Genomic DNA, 23631 nt, shown 5'->3' with positions numbered 1-23631 from the left:
TGGCGTGCTGCGATTCATGGGGTCACAAAGAGTCGGATACGACTGAGCGACTGAACTGAACTGAACTGAATTTGTCTCTAAAGTTAGTAAACCATTTCACTCACAACAAAAGGTGAAGACCTTTCTTTTTCAAAATATGTATTTATTTCTTTCAATTTTGGTTCCACTGGGTCTTCATGCTGTGCCTGGGCTTTCTCTAGTTGCAATGAATGTGGGCTATTCTGTAGTTGTTGCGCACAGGCTTCTCAGTTGCAGTGGGTTCTCTTGTTGCAGAGCACAGGCTCTAGGTGCATGGGCTTCAGTAGTTGGAGCTGGCAGACTCTAGAGCACAGGCACAGTAGTTGTGGTGCACTGGCTCATTTCTCCGTGCCACATGGAATCTTCTTGAGCCGGGGATTGAGCCTATGTCCCGTGCATTTGGCAGGTGGGCTCTTACCCACTGAAACACCAGGGATGTCCCAAGACCTTTCTTGGTTACAGCCATGAAGACATAGACATGAACAGAATATAAAACAAAGAATGTTGTCTGCTATCCATTTCTACAGGGATCAGTCATGAGCCACTAGAGCCTCTGACGTACCATACACCCTGAGAAGAATTCAATACAAAACCCAGGATGAAACATTAAGTGTTTTGGATATACATGCCCCTAGGACAGGCTAGTGAACACAAGTTAATATGCTTGATACACAGTTAGGCCAAACAATATCGAAACATCAGAGCCTGGAGTAGAGAAAGGTTTATTGAAGGCCATTCAAGGTAATGAGTGGCTCACGCCCCCTCTCAAAACCCAGAACTCCCCAAAGGGTTTCAGCAAAGCTTTTTTTTTTTTTTTTTTAATAACTAGGCTTTGAGTTCTAATTCTTTTTTTTCCCCCCATTCCCCTGCTGCTATTGACTGTTATTGGCTGATACTGACTATTCTACTAAGAACCATTTTGAAATCAGGAATCCGCAACTAATAAAACGGGTTGTGTTCTGCTTTTAGGAAATGAAAACACATTTTCTATAGAAATATTAGTAATTTTAGGTAAGAGATAACACATTCTCGGAATACCACATTCTGTTCCAAATAAGGGGGATTGGGGGGATGAGAGCACTAGTGGTTTACATCTGCTGGAACCCCTCAAGATTTGCCCGTGCTTCCAGTGGAGCAGGTGGACCAGCAGCTCACAGGAATACGCGCTTTCCACCCCGGAACTACAATTCCCAGAATGCCACGGGGCAGGCTCCCCGGTTGATCAGGCCCCTGAGCACCATAGGTCTGCTGCACACATGGCGGCTCCATGCAAGGCAGTGATCATCCCGGGGAATGGGGGCGAGGATGTGGCCACCCACGGGTGGTACGGCTGGGTGAAGAGGGAGCTGGAGCAGGTAGGAGCCGCGCCGACCTGCGCTGGGAGGGTTGGCCTGGCGTCGCAGGGCGCTCCGCTCCCACACCTTGCAAAGCCCTGCCGCCCTGTCTTAGACTCTGCAAGGAGGGCTGGAAATCGGGCTGGTGAAGCAGGCTGGAGGGCTTCTCTGAGGCTAGAGTCCTAGCTTCACCTCTAGAAACTAGAGAACGCCCACTCCCCGTATCTCCTGCAGGTTCAGATAATTTACCTGTCTCCTCTGCTCTCTTTTAATTCATAATGTTGATATATACAAAGGATGTACGTAACACGTGTGTTCATCCTGAAGCACGATGTAATCAATACCTGAGAGTCCTGTCACCAAGCCGAAATCTAGAACCTTCCCAATACCTTCAGAGCCACCTGTATGTCCCTCCATCCCATTTCCCTGCCCTCTAAGCCAGTGAACCAGTGAAGTTGTTCAGTCGTGTCCAACTCTGCGATCCCATGGACTTTAGTCCACCAGGCTCCTCCATCCATGGAATATTCCAGGCAAGCGTACTGGAGTGGGTTGCTATTTCCTTCTTCAGGGGATCTTCCCCAGCCAGGAATAGAACCCAGGTCTCCCACATTGTAGGCTAACGCTTTACCTTCTGGGCCACCAGGGAAGCCTGTCTGTTTTTAAATTCAGTCCACTCTGAAAAAAATGTGCTTTTCAACGTCCATATGTATGCTTTAAACAATACCTTGGTAAATTTGGCTTCTTTGTGAGTTTTATAACAATGGCATCTGTGTTGTCTTCTGCAGATTGAATTTTTTTTTTAAACCCTCTTCTGTAATTAGGTAATGACTGTTTCCTGAGTTGCCAACCCACTCCAGTGTTCTTGCCTGGAGAATTCCAGGGACGGGGTAGCCTGGTGGCCTGCTGTCTATGGGGTCGCACAGAGTCGGACACGACTGAAGCAACTTAGCAGCAGCAGCAGAGCAGGTCTAGAATAAAATCTCAGGCTTATGGCTGAGAGCCACAATGGAGCTAGAAAAGTGTCCAGGAGGATGGGATCTCCCCCTCTCTGTACCAGCTTTGTGCACATCTTACCTATTCCCTGGAGCATAGTCGGATTGGCTCCAGGTCTGGAGCCCTCTGTCTACATATACACTGGTGGTGATAAATGGAGATTTGTAGATGCACATATAGAGATCTGCAGAGCTGGCTGGATAGAGAACTACTGACAGGTGGCAGTTCATGAGGAGGGACTGTTTGTTCATATTTAATCCTATACCATTTAATCCACTTCATTTCATAATAGAAGCAAATACTTATTGAATTGATAAAGCTCATATCAGGTGTCTCATTTCTTATTAGCCATTACTAGTTGTAACTAAGTGCCTTATAATAGTTTTTTCTTTCCCCCTCATATTGTAGATACCTGGTTTCCAGTGTTTGTCTAAAAACATGCCTGACCCAAGTAAGTTTTTTAAATGTATCTTTAAAAAGCCCACTCTTGTTGGGTTTCAATCTTGCCATTTTCTGGTAGAGAAGCCGAAGGGAATACATACCTCAGGATGAATGATGGCAAGTATTTGAGGGGAGGAGGCTACAAACCAAAAGATGTGATAGAAAGTTCTAGGAGGAGCAAGAAGAGCACCCAGGGTTGGTAAAACTTAATTTTCAACTTTGTAAGCAACTTGATTTTCCCTTCTATAATCAAATATTTTCAGGCAGAATTCATGGGTTTTTCATTTCAGGCAGAGATATGACAAAAGTTATAGCATCTCTATGAGATCCTAATAATAGAAAATGTAACTTTGCCACTTTTGTTCTGAGCATGTCTGTGACTTGTCTCAGGAATTTCCTTCTTGGAAAGAAAGAGTATATGTGGACGTCAACTTGAGAGACAATGTTGTCAACAGGATTTCTGTTTTTCAGTTGAAAAGTTTACATTAAAACTTCAGAGTTGTATTTTTTCTTTAGTATTTCCTTACAAGAACATGGTAAAAAAATAAAAACAAAATTATTTACCCAAACTACAGATTTGAGTCTTTCCAACAGCAACACAGGAAACTTTGGCTCCATGAAAAAAGCCCCATCCCCTGTTGGGGTCCTGTAGTTTACTGAGCAATCCTGTGTTAGAAGGGTGGGCAGGACTGAGCTAAGACTGCCCCTGTTGAGTGACAGACTCTTCCTTTCCCCTGAACCGCAGTCACAGCCCGAGAGAGCATCTGGCTGCCCTTCATGGAGATGGAGCTGCACTGTGACGAGGAGACCATCATCATTGGCCACAGCTCTGGGGCCATCGCAGCCATGAGGTTCGGTCCCTGTTGAATGTCACCCCTTCCCCCGCCCCTGCCAGGGGCTGCAGCCGTGCTTGCCTGGGAAATAGCTGGTGCATGTCTTAAGTTTCCACTGCAGAGGAAACAGTGCTGCCCTCAGAAGTGGTAATATGATCTGTCCTAATTCCTTCCTGGTTTGGTTAGTGGATTAAAGAAATGTAATTCACTCAGACACGGATACAGTGATCCTTTTAAAACAAGAGTGCCTCCAAACCCCAGCAGCTCCTGACCCCCCCAGAAGAATATCTCGGCCTTGAACACCACCACCACCCATGTCATCTCTGCCATCTCCCCATAGCTGCCCCCTGCCTGGCTTATAGACCTCACCGCAGTCCTTGAACACTCTGAGCACACGCCTTCCTCAGGCCCGTGCTGGCCATCGTCCTACCTGGACTTAGTCCCGAGACAACCTGTGTGGCCTTCTTCTCTCTTAAGTCTCTGCTCCACGTCACCTTCCAGTGAGGCCTTCTGGAATCACTCCCTGTGAAACAGCAACCTCACCTCACCTCACTGAATCTTACTCCCTTTATATCTGTGATGCCCCTTATTATCTATAGCACTTTTTATCATCTGACATCCTATTCATTTCTTGTCTGTCTCCTGCCACTCAAATGTAAACTCCATTAGGTGGGACTTTGTTATTCTGACACCGAATCCCCAGCCTGGGGGAGTGTCTGGCATATGGTAGGTGCTCAGTAAATCCCTATGGGAAGGTGGAAGCTGTCAACCAGCCCCACCCCCAGTCCTCAGGGTTCACAGGCACATCCCTGCTGCCCTATTAGAACGTCACCCTGCAGGCTTCTAAGGCCTAGAGTAAGGACAGAGCTGGCTGAATAGCCTGTTAGGGTTGGGTTTCCTCATTTGTGAGGCTGGATGACAAAGGATTATTGTTTTGTGTGGCCTCTTGTCCTACTCAGTCTCTCAGGATGTCACATGAATTGTTTGTCAGAGAAATCTTGCCAGGTCCCATAACCTGTAAGCCACACCTGTTGAAGCTACAAGAATGCTTTCTGATGTGGACCTGCAGAATCGTGGTAGGCGTAGTGTTCACAAGCTGCAATGGGTTGTCTGGAAAATGAAGAAATCACTTTACGCCAAAATCTGTACCAACTCAAGGCCAGCTGAATTTTTCTCAGGCCGCTGCTAATAACCATGTGCCTTCTTTAAAGGCAGGAGCCCCTTCCCAGTCTCTGCTCAGTAAGGGAACTACCTACACCGTCAGCTGAGCGTCTGCTTGCTGGGCACTGTTTGAGGGAACAGGGCCAGAAACAGCAAGAAGGCCCAGACCTGCTGGGGGGGAAACAGATGTGACACAATGCAAACGAGTAACAGCACAGAGTGGAGCATCATGTGAGAGGCAAGGTTCTGCAGTAGGACACAGACCACCCGCTCCCGTCACCTGGGCTGGGGAGGTGTTATGCCTTAGAGTGCTGATTCCTGGGCCTCGCTCTCAGTCCTCTGAACAGATGCTCTGGGGCCGAGCCAGGGAAACTGCGCGTTAACCAAAAGGTAAAGCCAGTGCAGGCTGAAGGTGGATGCACCCACACATCGAGATGAATGATTACCCTTGTTATGCTTATTCCAGGCGAGGCCTGCACTACTTTGAGAACTGAGTAGAAGCTCAGGTAGCCCAGGTGAGGCAGTTGCCTGCTGGGCTCCTAGTTCTCCTGCAGTTTGCTTGCTCTTTTTCATACCAAGCTCAGCAGCCTGCACCATGTGCTTTCTGTAGGCTGAGTCAAGTGATTTTGGGTGGCTTACTGCCTTTCTGGGAATTACATTTAACACTAGACATAAGCTACGTCATTCCTGTCTCTCCAGGTACGCCGAGACCCACCGGGTGTATGCTATCGTGTTAGTGGCTGCGTACACATCTGACCTGGGGGATGCGAACGAGCGTGCAAGCGGTAAGTCTGAAAGCAGAGACCCCGGGGAGAGCCCCTCCTGTAGTCAAGGGGCTCCATGATAAAACAGCACTGTCTTCTGACAGGCTAACAAGACGTTTAATCGCACATGAGAAATACTCACCACCCATCTAGATATAAGGTAGGCACTTAGAGCGGTGGACCAGCTTGTAATCCACAATCTAGAACTGAGCCCCCGAACCACACCTTCCCTCTTCACCAGTAGCCACAGTATCAAGCCCTACAGATCGGCAAACTCACAGTGGGGTTCGGATTCTTTATGTCCCTGCTGTGGTCTTCACTAGAGCAGCTAGAGTGGAAATGGTCCACGGCACTGAGATGCTCGGTGTTTTTCTCACAGGCTACTTCAGTCGGCCCTGGCAGTGGGAGAAGATCAAAGCCAACTGCCCTCACATTGTGCAGTTTGGCTCCACCGATGACCCTTTCCTTCCTTGGAAGGAACAACAAGAAGTGGCCGACAGGCTGGAAGCCAAATTGTACAAATTCACTGACCGTGGCCATTTCCAGAACACGGAGTTTCATGAACTGGTTAGTGCAGTCGGGTCCATGCTGAAAGTACCAGCGTAGACAGGATGGCTCCTGCTATCTGCATACCAACATGGGAGGAGGGCAACTATCAGATTATTAATAGTCGACAATCTCTATTATCACGTGAATACTGACACATAAAACAGATCCAATTAAGGCCCAAAATACCTAAAAAAACACGTTTCAGTTTTCAAACAGCATTTTTGTTCTCAACAGAATCTACATCTCCTCAAATTGCTATGACCTAAAATATTCTTTTTCCCACTTGGAAAGGGACAGGGGACAGCTTAACCACCCTTACCTGTCCAAAGTGAGTAAGAGTAAGACAGAAACAAAACCTAGGTTTCCTGACCCCCCCAGTTCGGATTAAAACAGGTTTCATGTTACGATGAAGGAGCTGCATTGCTCTCTGACATAAAACTTTTGTTTTCGGGGAAAGAAAACATGACTGAAGGCCCAGCGTTGGTGAAGAGCTCTGAACGCTCTGCAGTTGGGAGCTGACCCCAGATGTTAACCCAGACCAAGTCCTTCCCCTTTGACACCTGACCCCTCACCCTCAAACACGTCGAGAGTGACACATAAGGAGGTGGAGGCAGGGGTGTGCAGGGGCAGGTGGTGAACATGAGAAGAGCCGACTGGATCGGCAAGGATCGGGCCAGACCGCTGAGGCCAACCGGGCAATGAACAGGGAGAACTCCTGGGCCCCGTTGCCATGTGGGAATTTTTGCCAAGATATTGCCAATCTTTCTGATTTTTCAATCAAAACAAATTTATACAGTGGGTTTTAAATTTAGGGACTATTGTGTGTGTGTGTGTATATATATATATATGTATATAATCCATATGTACATGAATTATGTTCAGTCCACAGACATATGGGTTATGTTAGCTGGCAACTACAGTGTAAATAAATTTACAAACACTGTGAGACACAAAGTTCAGACCACCCCTGTGTGACCTCTGCCTTAGGTATTCCCTTAGCCAGGTGCTGTAAATGGTTCTCTGTAAAGCCTGAGAAAAGCCTGAGAAAAGCCTGAGAAACAGATATTATGTCAAAGGACAAAGTCATGGAACAATTTGGATTCTGTTACAGTCTTAAATATTTTAAAAAATGATCTCACCACGCCTCAAGTTTTGTTCTGTAAAATGCTCCACCTTTCAGTTTCCATGGGCCTTGAGATCTCTTTTAGCATCATTCCATGATTTTTCTTCTAATCACACTCCCTCAAAAAACCCTTTCTCATTTTCCAATGTTTTTTGGCTATGATGATCCCTAAGTATTGCCTCAAACACTTTCCAGTAAATTCACACCTGACATTTGCTTCAGTAATGTGAATTCCCACCATTTACACCTCATGAAGATTCAAAGCTATCATTTGAAGCTGAAGAGTCTTGATTTCTAAATGTGCTTTTAAAAAGTCAGGAGACAGTCTCTAAGCTTTCAGCAGTAACTACCTTAGGGGGCTGGGAATCTTGCTAGGTATGGTGTGGTGGACATCTCTTGTTTACTTTCTACAGCTGGGAATGTTCTGAGTTTGCTGGGCTGAATGTGTCTTTTATAACTAAAAATAAATCTGATGAGTTAGTGAAAAGCAAAGTAGATAAATCAGTTGAATAATTTTCTTAAGAGAGGTTGTGTAGCACTGATATGACTAAGCCTGTAATCAAAGTTCGATTCTGTTTGAATTATTTGGCAGTAGTAATTGTTCTATATGTGTTCTTTCTTGTTTTCTGCAGTCCTTTCTTAAAAGCAAAAACTTATACAAATAACAGTCCATAATACTTTGTTGTACTCTTTCTCTGTAGAAAAAAACAAATACATACAATTGAAAAATAATTAACTTCGCTATTCTTCTTTCCTATAAAAGTAACGAGTTTGGAGCCATATGGCAGTCCAGCTGTGCCACTCAGCATGGCAGCCAGTAGCCTCGGGGAGCCAGCAAGACAACGTGCAGTTCTTCACTCACGGAAGCCACAGTGCAGGTGCTCTGCCATCATGGGTGACTAGTGGCTGCCTTGCTGGACAAAGATACAGAGCATCTCCATCCTGAGAGAAGGTTCCCCTGGACAGCGCTGTGCTAGAGCACATGATACATTCTTCCCTCACCCACCAACACAGTCGAAGTGACTCCACTGAGTTACTTTTGATTGGTTTGCTTAGTTGATCATGATAAAAATTACCGCCCTATAAAACTTACTCATCACCAAACCGAGATCAGAGAAGTTACATGACAGAATCCCACATGAACTATTCATGAAAACTATCAGATCGTGGCCTTTCATGATTCTCTGTTTGACTCTGTACGTACAGATCAGTATAAAGCAGAGACGGGCCTTGACAGACTCCAGGGAATATCTGTGTTCAGGTGAGCAAAATGCTGTACACTAAACGGAGATCAGCTGTGAGGAGTAGGACTTCACGTCCAGTTGGACTTTGTGGTGTTGTGAGCCTAGAGCCCCACAGTTTGTTCTCGTCAGAACTTACTCCTATAAATATCCATGTAACCAACATCAGAGGTGCTGTATTTTTAAATCACCTCTTCCCTTCTTAATATTCAGAATGAAAAACAGGCTAAGGGGAAAAAGTTTAAAGGGACTCTTTAGTCTGGTAGGTAAGGAATACTTATGGTTTAGCCACAGATTGTCAACTTTAAACAATCTCTGGCCCTCAATATATAGTACAAAATCTGTATTGAAAAAAAAAAATCTGTATTTAAAACGCAAACTGGTTCCTTCTTTCCACTTCTGACTCTGACAGGCCAGGTCCCAGGAGGGCAGATACACATCCTACCAGTCCACTCTCAGGGGAACCGAAGCCCTCTGTAGTTTCTGGCTCCCAGACCCTTCTGGATCTAAAACATACCCAATAATTGAAATGATCTCTGTTTCAAACACCAGTGTCATCAAATGCTAATTCTATAGAGCTCACCACAGAATTTATATGGTTCTTACAAACTGGTTACTGAGCTGAGTTTTATTTTACTATTTATCTCAAAATAACCCTTTGTGATGGTTCTTCAAACTGAGGTTTGAACCCAGGCCCCAGGAGTAACTTTCCTTTCCCTTGGCCCCTGGCTTTTGACCTGGACACCGAAACCTTTAAGTGGCGCCACAAAGTGAAAGTACGACAGCTGAGATCCTAAAAAGCCCTATAGCTGAATTCTGTGCAACAAAACATGAAGTGACCTATTGTTTTCTGTTCACCTAAGGATTGGGACTGAAAGTGCTATTGAAACTGAGGACAGTTATAACAACTTCTTGCTTAGTTTAGACCTGTTATATATGGAAACAAATTGAAGATAGGATAAGGAAAGAAGAATGATACTCCCTTCCCCCCCCCCCAAAAGGAATGGAAGGCAATGGATTATTTTTAGTTTTAATTTTAGTTAAATAAGAATCTAGGGGAAAATTCTAGCAAATAATACAACTGAGCCACAGACTTTAACAACAAAGAGCCAGGGAAGATATTCCCTTTAGGATGAGAACAATGAACATTTATGCACTGAAAACATGTCCTTGACAACAGTCACCGTTTGGGTTTGAGGTAAGTACACCAATGTAATCCTCAGAAAGAACATTTCTGACATAAAAAGGCATCAGTAGTGTGTGGAAAGGGATGCTCTGCTGTCTCCCACCTCATGCTCCAAGTCTGCGTCCTCCCCTGCTATTCCTCCTTCCCCACTTTTCGTTTCTTCTCAATGAAACCGTGGAGAAAACAGAAATGGTGACACTGAGCCATATGTAAAAAATTCCCAATGAAGACCTTGATAAACACCTTTAAAACAGGCATTTTAAAGTTCTGGCCATTATCACAGTCCTTGGCGAATACTGACTCGCTGGCTTCTTTTCTTGTGAATCATCAGAAATCTCCAAAGTTCCAACAGGTGGTCTTCCAGAGGTTCTAAGTATTTTACTTACTGAAGAATGGATTTCTCCACTAACCTTATTATCTGTTTCATACCCTGCTGACTACACTATCAATATAAATTTAGTCTTCATAGATTAAAAAAAAATATTTTTCTGTAGCAGCAAGTCTGTACCTTGAATGCTGTCAAGGGAGTGTGATGTTCCATCATGAATTAAATTATTTGCTCCTGAAGTAACTTCATTTGCAAAACGTCAGCAAAGTTCATAGTTCTCTATTAAAATTCGAGCCACTCTGTCATGTAAATACAGTTAGATGGTGAAATCTCACCACCTTCATGGCAGTCATCAAAAACCTTTAGAAAAGAAAAAAGGTTACATTCAAACTCAAGTTTTAAAATTAGTATATTATAGGTAATGTCTTAAATATCAACTAAAACTAAAAATTCTAACAAAATATCCAATATTTCAAGCATTTATTTAAAGCAATATTAAAAACAAAACTTTCAAAGTGAAAGGTTAGGTCCTGGAAGAAGTCCTGCTCTGATCATGGTTGCCACAGCACTAAGCTGACTAGTCTACCTGTCCACTGGGCAGAAGGCAGGCAACGGTCCAGGATCGGAGATCTGTACACACAAATGACTTAATCTTAACTAATCAAGTGTTTCATATTTAGTCACCTTCCTTTTTGTGAAAGTGCTAAATAGAATTCCCAACAGAGTAGCCTTTTTTCTGGGAGTTGAAACCAGGGCATGAGCTGTAGACAATAGAAAGCAGACAGGCAGTCCGAGAATATACACACCACAAGAGCAGGGACAGAGCCTGCAGCACGGGTGGGAACGAACAAATGACGAGCGTGGGCGTGCTACAAGGGAGAACATGTCACCTCCGGGTGTGAGGCCTGGTTGTCAAGTCTCAGCTGAATGCTCTCAATCTTCCTTGCCCTAAGTCCCCTCACACTAATACCACTAGCTCTAAGGGTGCAGGAGGATTATGAGACCACAGACATTTTCAAAAACATGTCTGGCCCACAGCAGGTTCTCACCAAACCCCATTACCCTCCCTACTTAGGTGAAATGGTTAGCCCTCAGCAAAAACTGCATTTTGCAGGGAACTCTCAATGTATGCCCAATGTATGTGGCAGCCTGGATGGAAGGGGAGTTTGGAGGAGAATAGATACATGAGTAAGTATGGCTGAATCACTCTGCTGTGCATCTAAAACTATCACATGGTTAATCGGCTATACCCCAATAAAAAATAAAAGGTTAAGAAAAGAATTGTGCATTTTGGGATCAAGAGCAGAAAACCAATTTCCTTAAGGTGGTTATTATAGGGAAGAATGTAAGGTGATGACATGCTCACTAAAGGTCTGTCATCAAGGTTACATGGTGCTTTCAGCAGCTCTTGCTGGTACGTTAAGTTAGGTGGCATCTGCAGTCGCAGGCAGTAAAGTAGAAAGAGAAGCCATTTTAACTCACTGGGCAGAGTCCGCAGGGTGCCCGGACCAAGCCTGTGGGCGGGATGATGGGACTGACCGCCCGGTAGAGTTTCATGTGTCCGTCCACACTGCCAACGGTGCCCTCTTTGGCAGCAATGATCGTCATCTCTACTTTCCCATCATAAATGAGTGTATTCAAGATGGTCTCTATGTCCTCCATGGACAGCTCCACCTACAAAAGCAGTATGTTAGAAAGGACTCAAAACAAGGAGTCATCCTTCTGGAGGGTGCTGATAACAGTAAAAGGTCACAATTCTTGATGAAGTGGGGAAGGATTGTGCTACAGTAACTGAAATCACAAAGAAGTTGAACAATGGCCTGTGAGAGTAGACCACTCAGATTCCAGGGATAGAGCACTGAGCTCACTGCTGAGCTTGATACCTGCTGATGTCTTCGCCCTCCTAGGAGGATCTAGACTTGTCACATTTCTTTAGCAAGAATCTGATGGAGATTTATAAAAATGCTTAAGCAGAAAGGTACTTTAGACAGCAAATAGTCCAAATTCCTGTGCTGTTTTTTTTAAATAAAAGAGAACTGGAGAGCAGAAATGAAAATGACTTGTCCAAGCAGCCACTTCAGCATCTTCTCTGATGGTGAGGGGCAATTAAGCACAGTGTCCATATGTACAGATCTTCCAAAGAATGTGCTGACAGTGCCACTTACATCTCCTAAGTAGGAAGCTACCAATAAATGACAACTGATACTAATGACGGATGTTTGGCACATATGTTGAAATGTCCCCAGGAGAGTCAAGAACTTGTCAGAACAGACTTTTGCATCTGGTAGTGAAATGCATGGCTAGGCTTCCACCCTGCTGCTCTGGAGCCCAAGCTCAAGGACATACAGTTCAGAAAGTGCCTGACGGCCAGGACTGCCTTTGCCTGCCTGGCTTAGGACAGTGGGTTCTACATTTTGCGGATTCTGTAGAAGATACACAGATATCACCTGAGAAGAGGGTCTGGGCCAGATGTGTTTAGAATACAGTGTAAACCATATCCCTACAATGAAGCAAAAGTTTTTAAAAATAAGATGAAAATTAGAGACTGGGCTCTGACCTTACTGATTCCCAATTCACAGATATACTTCCACACTTCATGTGATGAAGCAAATGAACTATTTCTTTGTATCATTGGATTCTGTTTGCTTTCTCGTGCGGTTTCTGCCTATTAGGGTAGAAATATAAATTTCATGAAGAATACCAGTACCTTCTGAACACAATTTCTATAGAGGATAATCAACAACAGGACCTATTTTGTTTAGGAAAAAGGACCAATTTCAGTATTTTCAATTCCTATAAGATACAATATGTATGATTAAACATTCCTTATGAAAAAACTTAAAAAAAGAAAAACCACTTGGAGGGATGTTTCCTCAGTTATAGCTCACCTTGGTTTGTAGGAATTTAAAACACTGTTGGTTAAGCACCTCCACAAATTCAGATTCAAAATCCTGGTCACTGTACCAGGCCCCACCTGTCACAGAGCGGTCTGGCTGCAGGTTATAGAGCATATACACCTTCTTTTTTGAGGCCTAGGGGAAAAAACCACACACACAGCAGACGGTTAAAAGGTAACAAAGCAGTTTTCCAAAACTAAGACTTAAAAACCCAAAACTTTATATTTCACACCAGTGTGGGATTTACAGAATTATTGGGACTACAGGACAACATACCAAGTCGCCTTGTGCTTGGCTTCCCCTATTAACACCCGACATTATCAGAGTACATCTGTTATAGCTAATGGACTAAAGCAGCATCTCCAAATGGTCCAATGTGAGCTACAATTTTGAAAATGTTTTTTGATCAGTTGTTTTAAATCATGACATAGCCGAAAAAACGATAAACACCTGAAATATCCTTGGAGCAATATATGTACAGTGAACATTCAAGAGAAGAAAAGAGACTGTTACTCACTGCCACAGACTTAACGGCTTTGATAAGCTTTTTACTTTCCAAATTCTTTAGAATTTTGTTAATTTCTGTTAATGGCAAGTTGCTTTTGTATCGGATATCTCTGCTCCATATTCCTGTAAGAAAGTAAAGTAAGATAAGTTTAATACTATAGGATTTGTGTTTCTTTTCCCACTGCTTATATCTCATTGTAAATCTAGCAAAATATGTATATAATCCTGGAGCATTGCTATAGGAAAAATGACGCACAGGTAAGAATCTCAGATAAAGTAACAAAAATATGCAAAAAAGTTGTATGTTCCATTTTCTAACTGGAAATTTCTTGGAATGCTAGCATGGTATCTTTTAAAAATCATATGATAAGGGACATTTTTCTAAAGGAAGGAAAATCTTGATGTCATTGAATTAACATACATTGGCCTTTCCGTGCCCTCCTACATTCCAGCCTCTTTTTTCTAAAATTTCACTTTAGATCGTATACTGTGAAAAACAAACTTAAGTTTGGGTCAGGGTCAGTTGCCATCCTCAATGGAGAGTAATTAAAAAAAAAAAACCTTTAGAGAGCATCTATGTGTATGTATGTCCACTATATTTGGAAATCAGAAAGAGTACAGTTCTTACAGTCACTAAGAATCTGTGCAGAAAGCTACGATTTTTCTTTCAAAGAAGGAAATAAGTATTATACGTATAAAGGGAATTTATGTAAAAATATTTTGCTGTATTTTCTTCCCAACAAAAAGGCATAATAAGATAGGAAGATTTTGTTTTAAATAGAGAATGCTGTCTTCATATTTATTTTTAAAATGTAATTTAACTTCCTAACACATAGAAAAATTGTACAATTTTAGGTTACATCATAATTGCTGAAGCTAATATCAATGACTCAAACAGGTCTTAAATTGTAATAACAGCAATTTAGATCCCGTTCTTTGAGGGCAACAGGAGAGGAACTAAACAGCTGTGGAGGGAGCTACATCAGACACTGCCATGGGGCACTAGGTGTCCCATTGTTTCCTACAAAAACCAAAGAGATGTTATGATCCACAATTTACAGATAAGAGGAAGAAACGAAGGCTTCCAAAATTTAGAAAGTGAGGATAAAAAAACCCTTCAGTTTTAATTTATTTGCTTCGGATAATACATGTACATGGTTCAGAATTCAGAAGTTTCTTTCCATCTCCGCCCGTGGCCATCTAGTTCCTGCCTCCCTTGAGGCAACAACAGCATCACTCTTGGGTGCCTTCAAACATATGTACATTATAAATATGTATACATATGCGTGTGTGAGTATGTGTGTTATATTTTCTTCTCCTTTGAACACAAAGTTCAGCAGACTGAACTGACTACTCTACACCCTGGGAAGCCAGGATCTCCGTCCCTAATATCTGGTCTGAGAGACAATGTTTTTTCTGCTTGTTCCTCTAAAACTTACCTTTATTTCCTGCATCCTCTATGATCTGATACACTAGTTTTTCTTGGTTATCTGATCCTTTCATTTTACTGCAGGGGAATAAAGCAGAATTAAAAAGGCTAATCTAATCATCTATACAATCACTTAAAGGAATGAGTAGACAAGTCATCACATTGACTTATTTACCAAAAGGGCTTACCTTAAAAAGAATGAGACAGGGCTGTATGTACCAGAATGAAAAGATGTCCAAGATACAGTAAGTGAAAAAAAACAAGTTGCAAAACAGTATGGATAGCATGATCCAAATTTGTTAAAAAAAAAAAAAGAAAAGAGGTTATATATAAATATATGGTATATAAATATATAATAATCTATATATATTTATATATACCTATAAGAAAGGATATATACCAAATTATTTAGAGTCACTATCTCTGGGGAATGGAACTCCTGTGGGAGGTAAGATGATTTGCAGGACCAGGTTTACATGATGCAATTCTGTACTGGCCTTTCCCACCCAAACATATATTACTTTTACAATATTAAAAATAAAAATCAGGTGCTTACCCAGCATTCTGAGAATCCTTTATTCTATACAGAAGTCCTGTATTGCTCCTTAAGAGATCCAGTTGACCCTAAAGTTTTGTTTTTTTTTAAAGAAAGAAAATAGCAGTGAACTATTTTGGAGACATATCAAATCCAATGGCAAGCATTAATGTACTCTTCAATATTTTACATAGACTAAAATATCCTACCTTGTATAATTGTCAGTTCCTGCCTTGAGTACTTAAGATTTTCCCTACATATCACATGTGATATGTATATTTTTTAAACTTAGCTCTTTATATCACCATTTCCTCAAATATTAATACATAACAATTTCCTACATGTTAGATCCTAGCCTAGTTATAAGATCAATGCATAAGAACTTTAAACAAGCAGCTTTAGAATAATAAAAATTCATATTCAAGTAAACTGAATAAATATAAACATAATAAAATACAACATCTTTAAAAAGTTCAGATAAAGGCTATTAATGCAAAAATATTTTGACACAATGATTCCATGCTCTTGCATTTCCTTGAGTCTGAACTTGTGAGAATGCCGATGGCTGTACCACTGGGCTCCTGGCAGTTCAGGGAAGCATCACTGAGAGAGGTTCCCATGAGTCAAGGCTGGGCAGACCCGTAACTTGGAATCAGGTTGGTATATGGGTGAAAAGCAGTCCTTTCCCTCCCTCCCCCGGCCCCCTAAGTGGAAAAAATTGAACCACAAAGCCCAATTTGGAAGTTTCATTTAGTTGTTTAATTTAGTTTGTGAACGTTTAATGAACACCTGTCCTGGGAACATTTTTGGGGTGGGGAGGACAGACATGAATTCCAAGAGAGAATTCCACAGCTGATTTCAATACCATCGGGGTGGCGTGAGGACAGAGCCAAGTGAAGGGGGGGATGGGCTCCCAGGAAAGTCGCTTTGGCCCAGCCTGTGGGTTCAGGGGTGCTGCCTGGAGTTAAGTCTTAGGATGAGGAGTCAGTGTGTGAGGAAAGGAGGAAGGGCCTTCTAAGCAGGGAAGACAGAATGAGCAAAGGCCCGAGACACAGAACAGCGTGCCGTGCCAGGGAACAGAGAACAAGCTGTTCCCTGTGAAAACTAACTTGTGAGGCAGCGGGTGCAGAGAGATGAGGTCAGTGGGGAAGGCAGGGGCTCAGAGTGGTAAACCCTGGAGTCTGGACTTGAATCTCCAGAGCTGAGAGAAGGGTTTCTGGTGGGAGAGTAACTTGGTCAGAACTGCCTTTAAGACACAGCAGGTTGCTCTGAGGCACACGCAGCGAGGAAGGCCGTTAAGATGCACCTAACAGTTCAAGAAGAAGCCAAGAGCCTGAACACATACAGGGGTGGGAGGAGTGAAAACAGGGGAACGAATTTGAGGATAGTTTAAGGCAACCCACTCCAGTATTCCTGCCTGGAGAATCCCACGGATGGAGGAGCCTGGTGGGCTACAGTCCACCCGGTCGCAAAGAGTCGGACACGACTGAGCAACTTCACTTTCACTTTCACTTTAAGAGCTAAAATCGGCAACACTAGTGATTTATTAACAATTACTCCCTTCCTTAAAATTCTTGAGTAGCTTCACCACTGCCCACTGCAGGACTGGCAACAGGTGACTGCTGAGGATAATTTTCAGATAGAAAGAAAAAGGCTGAAAGTGGAGTCTGAGGACAAAAACATTTATCACCATACTTCCCAGCATCCCTTGCTCTATGCTTCCAGAAGCTGAAGACCTTCACCATGGTGAAGCGACTAGAAATCACAACACTCCTTCTCTTTTGGTTAGAACAGGGTTCAGCAATCTGATGCACTGCTTTTTTTTTTAATTGAAGTAATGTTATATTAGTTTCGGGTGTACAACATAGTGATCTCAAGTTTTTATAGACTGTACTCCACTTAAAGTTACTATAACATGTTGGCTATATTCCCTGTGTTGTACAACACATCCTGTTTCACCTCTTATGCCCCTGCTCACTTCCCTCTTCCAACTGGTAACCACTAATTTGTTCTCTGTATCTGTGAGGCTGTTTTGTTATTAACATATTCGTTTATTTTTTAGATTCTGTTGGGAAGCGCAGTACAAAATAGCCATATTAAGAAAAAGTCCTTGGGAAAATGGCGAAGGGCCAAAAGTACCCGGCTTTGTGTACTGTGGACAAAAACATCTCCTGCCTTTGGTTATGCTCGGCGCCAAGATTTAATAATAAATAAAGATGTTACTCGAAAAAATGGGTTATGGGATAAGCACATGAGTCACCTAGAACACATTGTCCTTAAAATGTTTTTACTGATTATGTGTTAACCCTGTATGCGCTCTGCTGGCCGTATACTTTAAGCTCTTTGTTCCTGCTTCTATAGAAAGACTTGACTACAAAAATAAACTTGTCAGTCCTTACAAGAGACTGTCCGAGTGTCATTCTTTCAGGTTCGTCGCTTCCGAGTCCCGGGGAAAAAATCCCCAACAGATTCCACACATAAATGATAACATATAGTATTTGTCTTTCTGACTTATTTCACTAATACCCTCCTCCAGGTCCATCAATGCTATTGCAAATGGCAAATTTCATTCTTTTTTTTACAGTTGAGTAGTATTTCACTGTATGTATATGTGTGTGTATATCTCTATCTATATGCCACATCTTCTTTATCCACTCATCTGTTTTTGTTTGTTTGTTTTTTCCCACTCATCTGTTGATGGGACAGTTAGGTTGCTTCCACATTTGGTTATTGTAAATAATGTTTCTATGAACATTTGAGAATTGAAGTTGCTCAGACGTGTGCAACTCTTTGCTATCCCATGGACTGTAGCCTACCAGGCTTCTCCGTCCATGAAATTTCCCAGGCAAGAGTACTGGAGTGGGTTGTCACTTCCTTCTTCAGGGGAACTTCCCAACCCAGGGATCCAACCCGGATCTCCCACATGGCAGATAGACGCTTTACCCACTGTGCCACCAAGGAACATTTGGGTGTGTATACCTTTCTGAATTAGTCTTTTTGTTTTCATTGATATATATACCCAGGAGTAGAACTGCTGGATTGTATGGTAGTTCTATTTTTAGTATTTTTGAGGAACCTCCATACTGCTTTCAATAGTGGTGGTACCAATTTACATCCCACCACCTACAGTGTACAAGGATTCCCTTTACTCCACACTGCCACCAACATTTGTTGTCTGTGGTCTTTTTCATGATAGCCACTCTGACAGGTGTCAGATGATACCTTATTGTTTTGATTTGCATTTCTCTAAAAATACTGCTACAGTTTCTGTCAGAGCATGTTCTGCCTATGTTTTCTTCTAGTTTTACAGTTTCCGATCTCACTGTTAGGCCTTTAATCCATCTTGGAGTTTGTTTTTATATATGGTATGAGAAAATGTCCTAATTTCATTTTTTTACATGTGGTTATCCATTTTGCCCAGCACTACTTGTTGAAGAGACTCTTTTCCCCATTATGCATTGTTTCCTCCTTTGTCTTAGATTAATTGACCATTAAGTGGATGGGTTTATATCTGGGCTTTCTATTCTGTTCCACTGATCTATATGTCTCTTTTTATGCCAGAACCATACTGTAGTATGGTCTGAAGTCAGGAAGCATGATACCTCCAGCTTTGTTCTTTTTCTCAAGATTGTTGTGGCTATCTGGACTCTTTTCTGTTTCACATGCATTTTTGTATTATTTGTTCTAGTTCAGTAAAAAGTGTCCTGGGCATTTTTATAGGGATTGCATTAGATCTGTAGATTGCTTTGGGTCATATGGACATTTTAACAATATTAAATCCTCCAGTCCATGACCATTGAATATCTTCCTATTACTTTGTAGTATTTTCAATTTCCTTCATCAGTGTTTTAGAATTTTCAAAGTTAGGTCTTTCACCAGTTTGTCTCTAGCTGTTTTACTCCTTTTATGTTACTTCTAAAAGAGACTGTTTTCTAGCTTCCTCTTTTTGATAGTTCATTATCACTGTATACGAAAGCAACAGATTTCTGTATATTAATCTTGATCCTGCAACTTTACTGCATTCACTTATTAGTTCTAATAGCTTTTTTGATTGAAACTTTAGCATTTTCTTTATATAGTATCAAGCCATCTGCAAGTAAGGACAGTTTCACTTCTTCCCATTTGTATGCTTTCTTTTTCATATCTGACTGCAGTGGCTACGACTTCCAATACTATGCTAAATACAAGTGGTGAGATGGGCCTCCTTGTCGTCCTCCTGATTTTTTCTTTCTCTTTGGCCGTGCCTCACAGCTTGTGGGCTCTTAGTTCTCCAACCAGGGACTGAACCTGGCTCCTGGCAGTGAAAGTGCCAAGTCCTGACTACTGAACTACCAGGGAATTCCTATCTTCCAGATATTAGAGGAAAGGTTTTCATCTTATCACCACTGAAGATGATCTTCTCTGTGGGTTTTCCAGAAACAGTCTTTATTATGTTGAAGTATGTTCTCTCTATACCAACTCTGATGAGTTTTTATCATGAATGGATGTTGAATTTTGTCAAATGTCTTTTCTGCATCTGTTGAGATGATCATGTGACTTAAGCTTCCTTTTAATGTGGTGGATTATACTGACTGATTTGTGCATACTGAACCATTTTTGCATTCTTATAATAATTTCCATTATCATGGTGTATGATTCTTTTTGTGTATCATTGAATGTGGTTCGCTAATATTTTGTTGAGGATTTCTACATGTATATTCATCAGAGACACTGGCTTCTGATTTTCTTTTTTTACTATTATCTTTGTCTGATTTTGGTATCAGAGTAATGATGGCCTTGTAGAATGAATTTGGGAGTGTTTCCTCCTTTTCAAATTTTTGCAATGGTTTGATAAGGATAGGTATTTGCTCTTCTTTATGTGTTTGATAGAACTACCCTGTGAAGCTATCCAGTCTTGGACTTTTCTTTGCTGGGAGGCTTTGATTAATAATTCAATTTTACTACTAAAATTGAATTAGTAATCAGACAATTACAATCTGGTCTGCAGAAATTGTCTATTTCTTCCCGACCATCACGTTTATCCCTTAGCTGTTTATTGTAGTTATAATTAATATTTCCATTTTTGTCTTTTAATCTTCATACTAGTTTATGTATTTGATCCAAAGCCTTTACTATATATTTGTCTTTACTAGCAGCAAGATGGAGAAGGCAATGGCACCCCACTCCAGTACTCTTGCCTGGAAAATCCCATGGACGGAAGAGCCTGGTAGGCTGCAGTCCATGGAGTTGCTAAGAGTCGGACATGACTGAGCGACTTCAATTTCACTTTTCACTTTCATGCATTGGAGAGGGAAATGGCAACCCACCCCAGTGTTCTTGCCTGGAGAATTCCAGGGACGGGGGAGCCTGGTGGGCTGCTGTCTATGGGGTCGCATAGAGTCGGACACGACTGAAGCAACTTAGCAGCAGCAGCAGCAAGAAGCAAACAGAAGGTGGGAACAGATTATGCCTATATGTACATGTGTGCCAGTATGTACCTTAGTGACAAATTACTAAATATAACAGTTAAAATACAATTATTTGTCTTGTAAAAATGCATATTACTTCTTTCCTTAGTTTAGGGAGTCTGAGCTGTTTCCTGGTTTGAAGTCTTATCAGTCACAACTTACCACACTTTTGAGAATGGTTTCATTCTACATAACAGAAAGTAATGACAATTACAACATATAAATAATTACATGAACTAGCTGGATTCACCTTACCATGGACAACAGTCTATTGATGGCCACTGCCCGCTGTTGGGCTTCTATATGCGGCATTTCATTCTGAATTACTTGGTCTGTGATTCCATGAGGGAACTGGTGACATAATTCTATAATCCTAGGAACAAAAGAATTAATGATATTCATGTTTTTACCTAGTTCAAGAGTCAGTAGGGGGAAAATATAGGCAGAACAGTTTAGAAGTGTGCCTTTTTTCACATTTGACAGATAATCTGGGTTTCTACAATGGTTCTGAATGAAAGCACATTAAAAATGAGGAAGATGCTTTTGAAGTACACAGTTGCATTTTTATTGTATTTAAGAGAAGCATTTCTTATTCATATGAACTTTAAATTAGGACAGAAGTCAAATGAAAACACAGAAAAACACATTAAAGCTGAGGCTTCAATTTTCTCAGATGCAACAAGTATGACAAAGTGAAGAGGCAGTGCCTTGGGTAGCCACAAGTCTGTAAGCAGGAGGCAGATCAAACACTTCTGGAGGGAAGTCAAAGTTTCTTTAGGGACAATTCACCACAACTGGGACCTGGTTTTGGAATTATCCCTAACAAACAAAAATAAACCTCAAGTTTCACCTTGTCACAGGATCATCATGTGTGTTATTAATAACAGTTTAAAAAAGCTGGGGTCTTTATAAATTCTGTGGTAACCTAAACACTTCAGTGCACAGTAGAGAATATAAAATTATAAGATGCTTCAGTTCAGTTTTCACCCGCTCAGTCGTGTCCGACTCTCGGCGACCCCATGGACTGCAGCACGCCAGACCTCCCTGTCCATCACCAACTCCCGGAGTTTACTCAAACTCATGTCCATTAAGTCAGTGACGCCATCCAACCATCTCATCCTCGTCGTCCCCTTCTCCTCTCGCCCTCAGTCTTTCCCAGCTTCAGGGTCTTTTCAAAAGAGTCAGTCTTCGCATTAGGTGGCCAAAGTATTGGAGATGCTTTGGGAGATGCTTTGGGTAAGCGTAAGATGCGTTGGGTGCCCTAAAACCTTCACTTAATTATGGCGCTCAAACCGTTTGGTGTCTGTTGCTTCATAATCGAAAACTGCACCCTAAGTCTGGTTAAACCTTCCGTCACGGGAGTTCCTTGGTAACAAGGGCGATCCTGGATCAGAACGTGTTTACACCAGTACCCCATGGAGTCGCAAGGAGTCTGACACGACCAAGCGACTAACACTTTCCCGGGGGGAAACGCCGAGTCTTCACTCTGGGCGTGGATCACTTTAAGGAAAGGTGCGCCTGAGTAGACAGCTTCCCTGACAGACCCAAGGAAAGGTCGGCCACACAATCTCGTCAACTGTCCGACTCGCTCTGAACTTCTTAAGAGTGCCGTCTTCCAGAGACGGGAGAAGGGTCCGGGAGAAAGGGGGCCTCCAGAGGCGGGGAACGAGCCTCACTCCCCGATTTACCTGTTTTCGATTTCCACCGGATCCGCGTCGGGCGGCTGCACCTTCACCTTCACCTCGGCCATGAGGGCGGAGGTGCCGGGACCTTGGGGGAAGAGACCTCTCCGGGCGGCCGGATTGCGAGCCGAGGGAAGCCAGTCGCGGGTAAAGACAGCGCTCGGGGGGCGCAAGGGGCTTTCTTCCTCAGGTCGCAGACGGTCCTTCTTTGCCAGTCGCCTAGAGGTGGCCAAGTCGCGCCTGCGCCGCTTCACGCTCGCGCGCGCTGTTCTGATATTTTCATTCTGGTATTTCGTTCTGGTATTTCCAGAAAATCAGAGACTGTCGCACGAACAAGCCTGGTTCTCATTTTGAGTTGGGAGGCCACCTTGTAGCGCTTTCCAACCTCTGTGAAGGCAAGTTCTCGGACGCCTACGGTTAGCCCTGAAGAAAGGAGCGCTCTGCGGCCGTCTGTCTCCGGGCCAACCGCAGGGGCGGAGCTAGTTGCTAGGAAGCGGGTTCCTGCCAATCACCTGCCCAGCTCCCGGTGGGCGGGGCGCGGCTCGCAGCGTCTTGGTAACCCGTACAGCCGCAGTGAAGGAGAAGACCAAGGGCGGTGAGCGGTGGGCTGCCTCGGTGGGGGCTGCGGAGGTACCCAAGGGGTCCCGATCGGGTCCTGGTGGCTGGGGGAGGGGGAGGGAGAAAAGGGCATCCTTCGTTCAGCCGAGTCGTGGCGGTGTCCTTGGCTGCACCTGAAGGACGGAGACGGGGACCAGACGGGGTTCCGGAACCGGGCGGTGAGGGGCAGTCTGGATGGAGGGATGGCGGGGTGGGGGATGCTGTTGACGCAGTCGGGCCTAGCAGATCGGTCTACGGATGGATCCCCTTCGCTCGGGGCCCACTGGCCTACGCACTGTCAGCCTTTCAAGGACATCGCCTAGTCGCCGCAGGAATTATCCCCGCCCCCCCCCCTGCCACCCCCAGACGTTTTTATTTTGAACTAATTTTTAACCATTTTTTAATTTTAACTGCCTCTCACGTAAATGAAAATGTGAGGATGGGCACGCTCCAGAGCCCTTCTGCAGGGGCTGTCGCGCTATCCGTATATGTATCTGCAATTTAAATTCTTAGCCTCCGACCTGGAACTATCCAACCAGGCATTAAATTCACCCCTTAAATTTAGC

At 43.0% G+C, this 23631-nt stretch overlaps 3 protein-coding genes across 18 annotated transcripts in view; 2 read left to right on the top strand and 1 right to left on the bottom strand.

The window, feature by feature from the left end:
• Positions 1 to 1214: 1214 nt before the first annotated feature.
• On the top strand, positions 1215 to 12824 carry RBBP9 (RB binding protein 9, serine hydrolase). 3 transcript variants are annotated; one of them, XM_061436368.1, is made up of 6 exons: positions 1218 to 1373; positions 2754 to 2796; positions 3532 to 3637; positions 5480 to 5565; positions 5924 to 6111; positions 7980 to 12824. In XM_061436368.1, exons 1-6 carry the CDS (start codon positions 1275 to 1277, stop codon positions 7980 to 7982), a joined length of 525 nt encoding a protein of 174 aa, XP_061292352.1. In that variant the 5' UTR covers positions 1218 to 1274; the 3' UTR covers positions 7983 to 12824. The 3 variants fall into 3 exon arrangements, with proteins under 3 accessions (XP_061292353.1, XP_061292352.1, XP_061292351.1); XM_061436369.1 differs by lacking the exon at positions 5924 to 6111 and having other exon boundaries at positions 1215 to 1373; XM_061436367.1 differs by lacking the exon at positions 7980 to 12824 and having other exon boundaries at positions 5924 to 7948.
• Positions 9476 to 22782, bottom strand: POLR3F (RNA polymerase III subunit F). Of its 3 annotated transcripts, XM_061436365.1 has the most exons (10): positions 22475 to 22782; positions 21042 to 21159; positions 15361 to 15428; positions 14993 to 15013; positions 14815 to 14882; positions 13386 to 13498; positions 12860 to 13003; positions 12529 to 12636; positions 11454 to 11645; positions 9476 to 10331 (listed from the first exon to the last, which is right to left on the bottom strand). In XM_061436365.1, exons 1-10 carry the CDS (start codon positions 22534 to 22536, stop codon positions 10254 to 10256), a joined length of 972 nt encoding a protein of 323 aa, XP_061292349.1. In that variant the 5' UTR covers positions 22537 to 22782; the 3' UTR covers positions 9476 to 10253. The 3 variants fall into 3 exon arrangements, with proteins under 3 accessions (XP_061292349.1, XP_061292350.1, XP_061292348.1); XM_061436366.1 differs by lacking the exon at positions 14993 to 15013; XM_061436364.1 differs by lacking the exon at positions 12529 to 12636 and having other exon boundaries at positions 22475 to 22630.
• Positions 22783 to 22960: 178 nt separating this feature from the next.
• The window catches only part of LOC133259175 (double zinc ribbon and ankyrin repeat-containing protein 1-like), a 52653-nt gene continuing 51982 nt past the window's right edge, over positions 22961 to 23631 (top strand). For 7 of the 12 annotated variants that reach the window (XM_061436355.1, XM_061436353.1, XM_061436350.1 and 4 more), the window contains exon 1: positions 22993 to 23098. The gene's annotated coding sequence lies outside the window, so the exon portion shown is untranslated. Of the gene's footprint in view, positions 23099 to 23631 lie in introns of all 12 variants that reach the window. The other 5 variants (XM_061436356.1, XM_061436354.1, XM_061436349.1 and 2 more) reach the window with 1 other exon arrangement.

Source organism: Bos javanicus, chromosome 13 (genome assembly GCF_032452875.1).
Source record: "Bos javanicus breed banteng chromosome 13, ARS-OSU_banteng_1.0, whole genome shotgun sequence".
NCBI lineage: Eukaryota > Metazoa > Chordata > Mammalia > Artiodactyla > Bovidae > Bos > Bos javanicus.
Note: the sequence above shows the minus strand (reverse complement) of the source record. Positions and strands in the feature narration are given on the sequence as shown.

Bases quoted from the DNA above. Each gene is read 5' to 3' on its own strand.
- RBBP9 (XM_061436367.1), top strand. From the start codon at position 1,275: ATGGCGGCTCCATGCAAGGCAGTGATCATCCCGGGGAATGGGGGCGAG. The intron at 1,374-2,753 runs GTAGGAGCCGCG...CTCATATTGTAG, and splicing joins TGAAGAGGGAGCTGGAGCAG to ATACCTGGTTTCCAGTGTTT. The intron at 3,638-5,479 runs GTTCGGTCCCTG...CTGTCTCTCCAG, and splicing joins GGGGCCATCGCAGCCATGAG to GTACGCCGAGACCCACCGGG.
- POLR3F (XM_061436365.1), bottom strand. From the start codon at position 22,536: ATGGCCGAGGTGAAGGTGAAGGTGCAGCCGCCCGACGCGGATCCGGTG. The intron at 21,160-22,474 runs GTAAATCGGGGA...TTTTGTTCCTAG, and splicing joins CCGGTGGAAATCGAAAACAG to GATTATAGAATTATGTCACC. The intron at 12,637-12,859 runs GTGAGCTATAAC...CTACCCTAATAG, and splicing joins TTAAATTCCTACAAACCAAG to GCAGAAACCGCACGAGAAAG.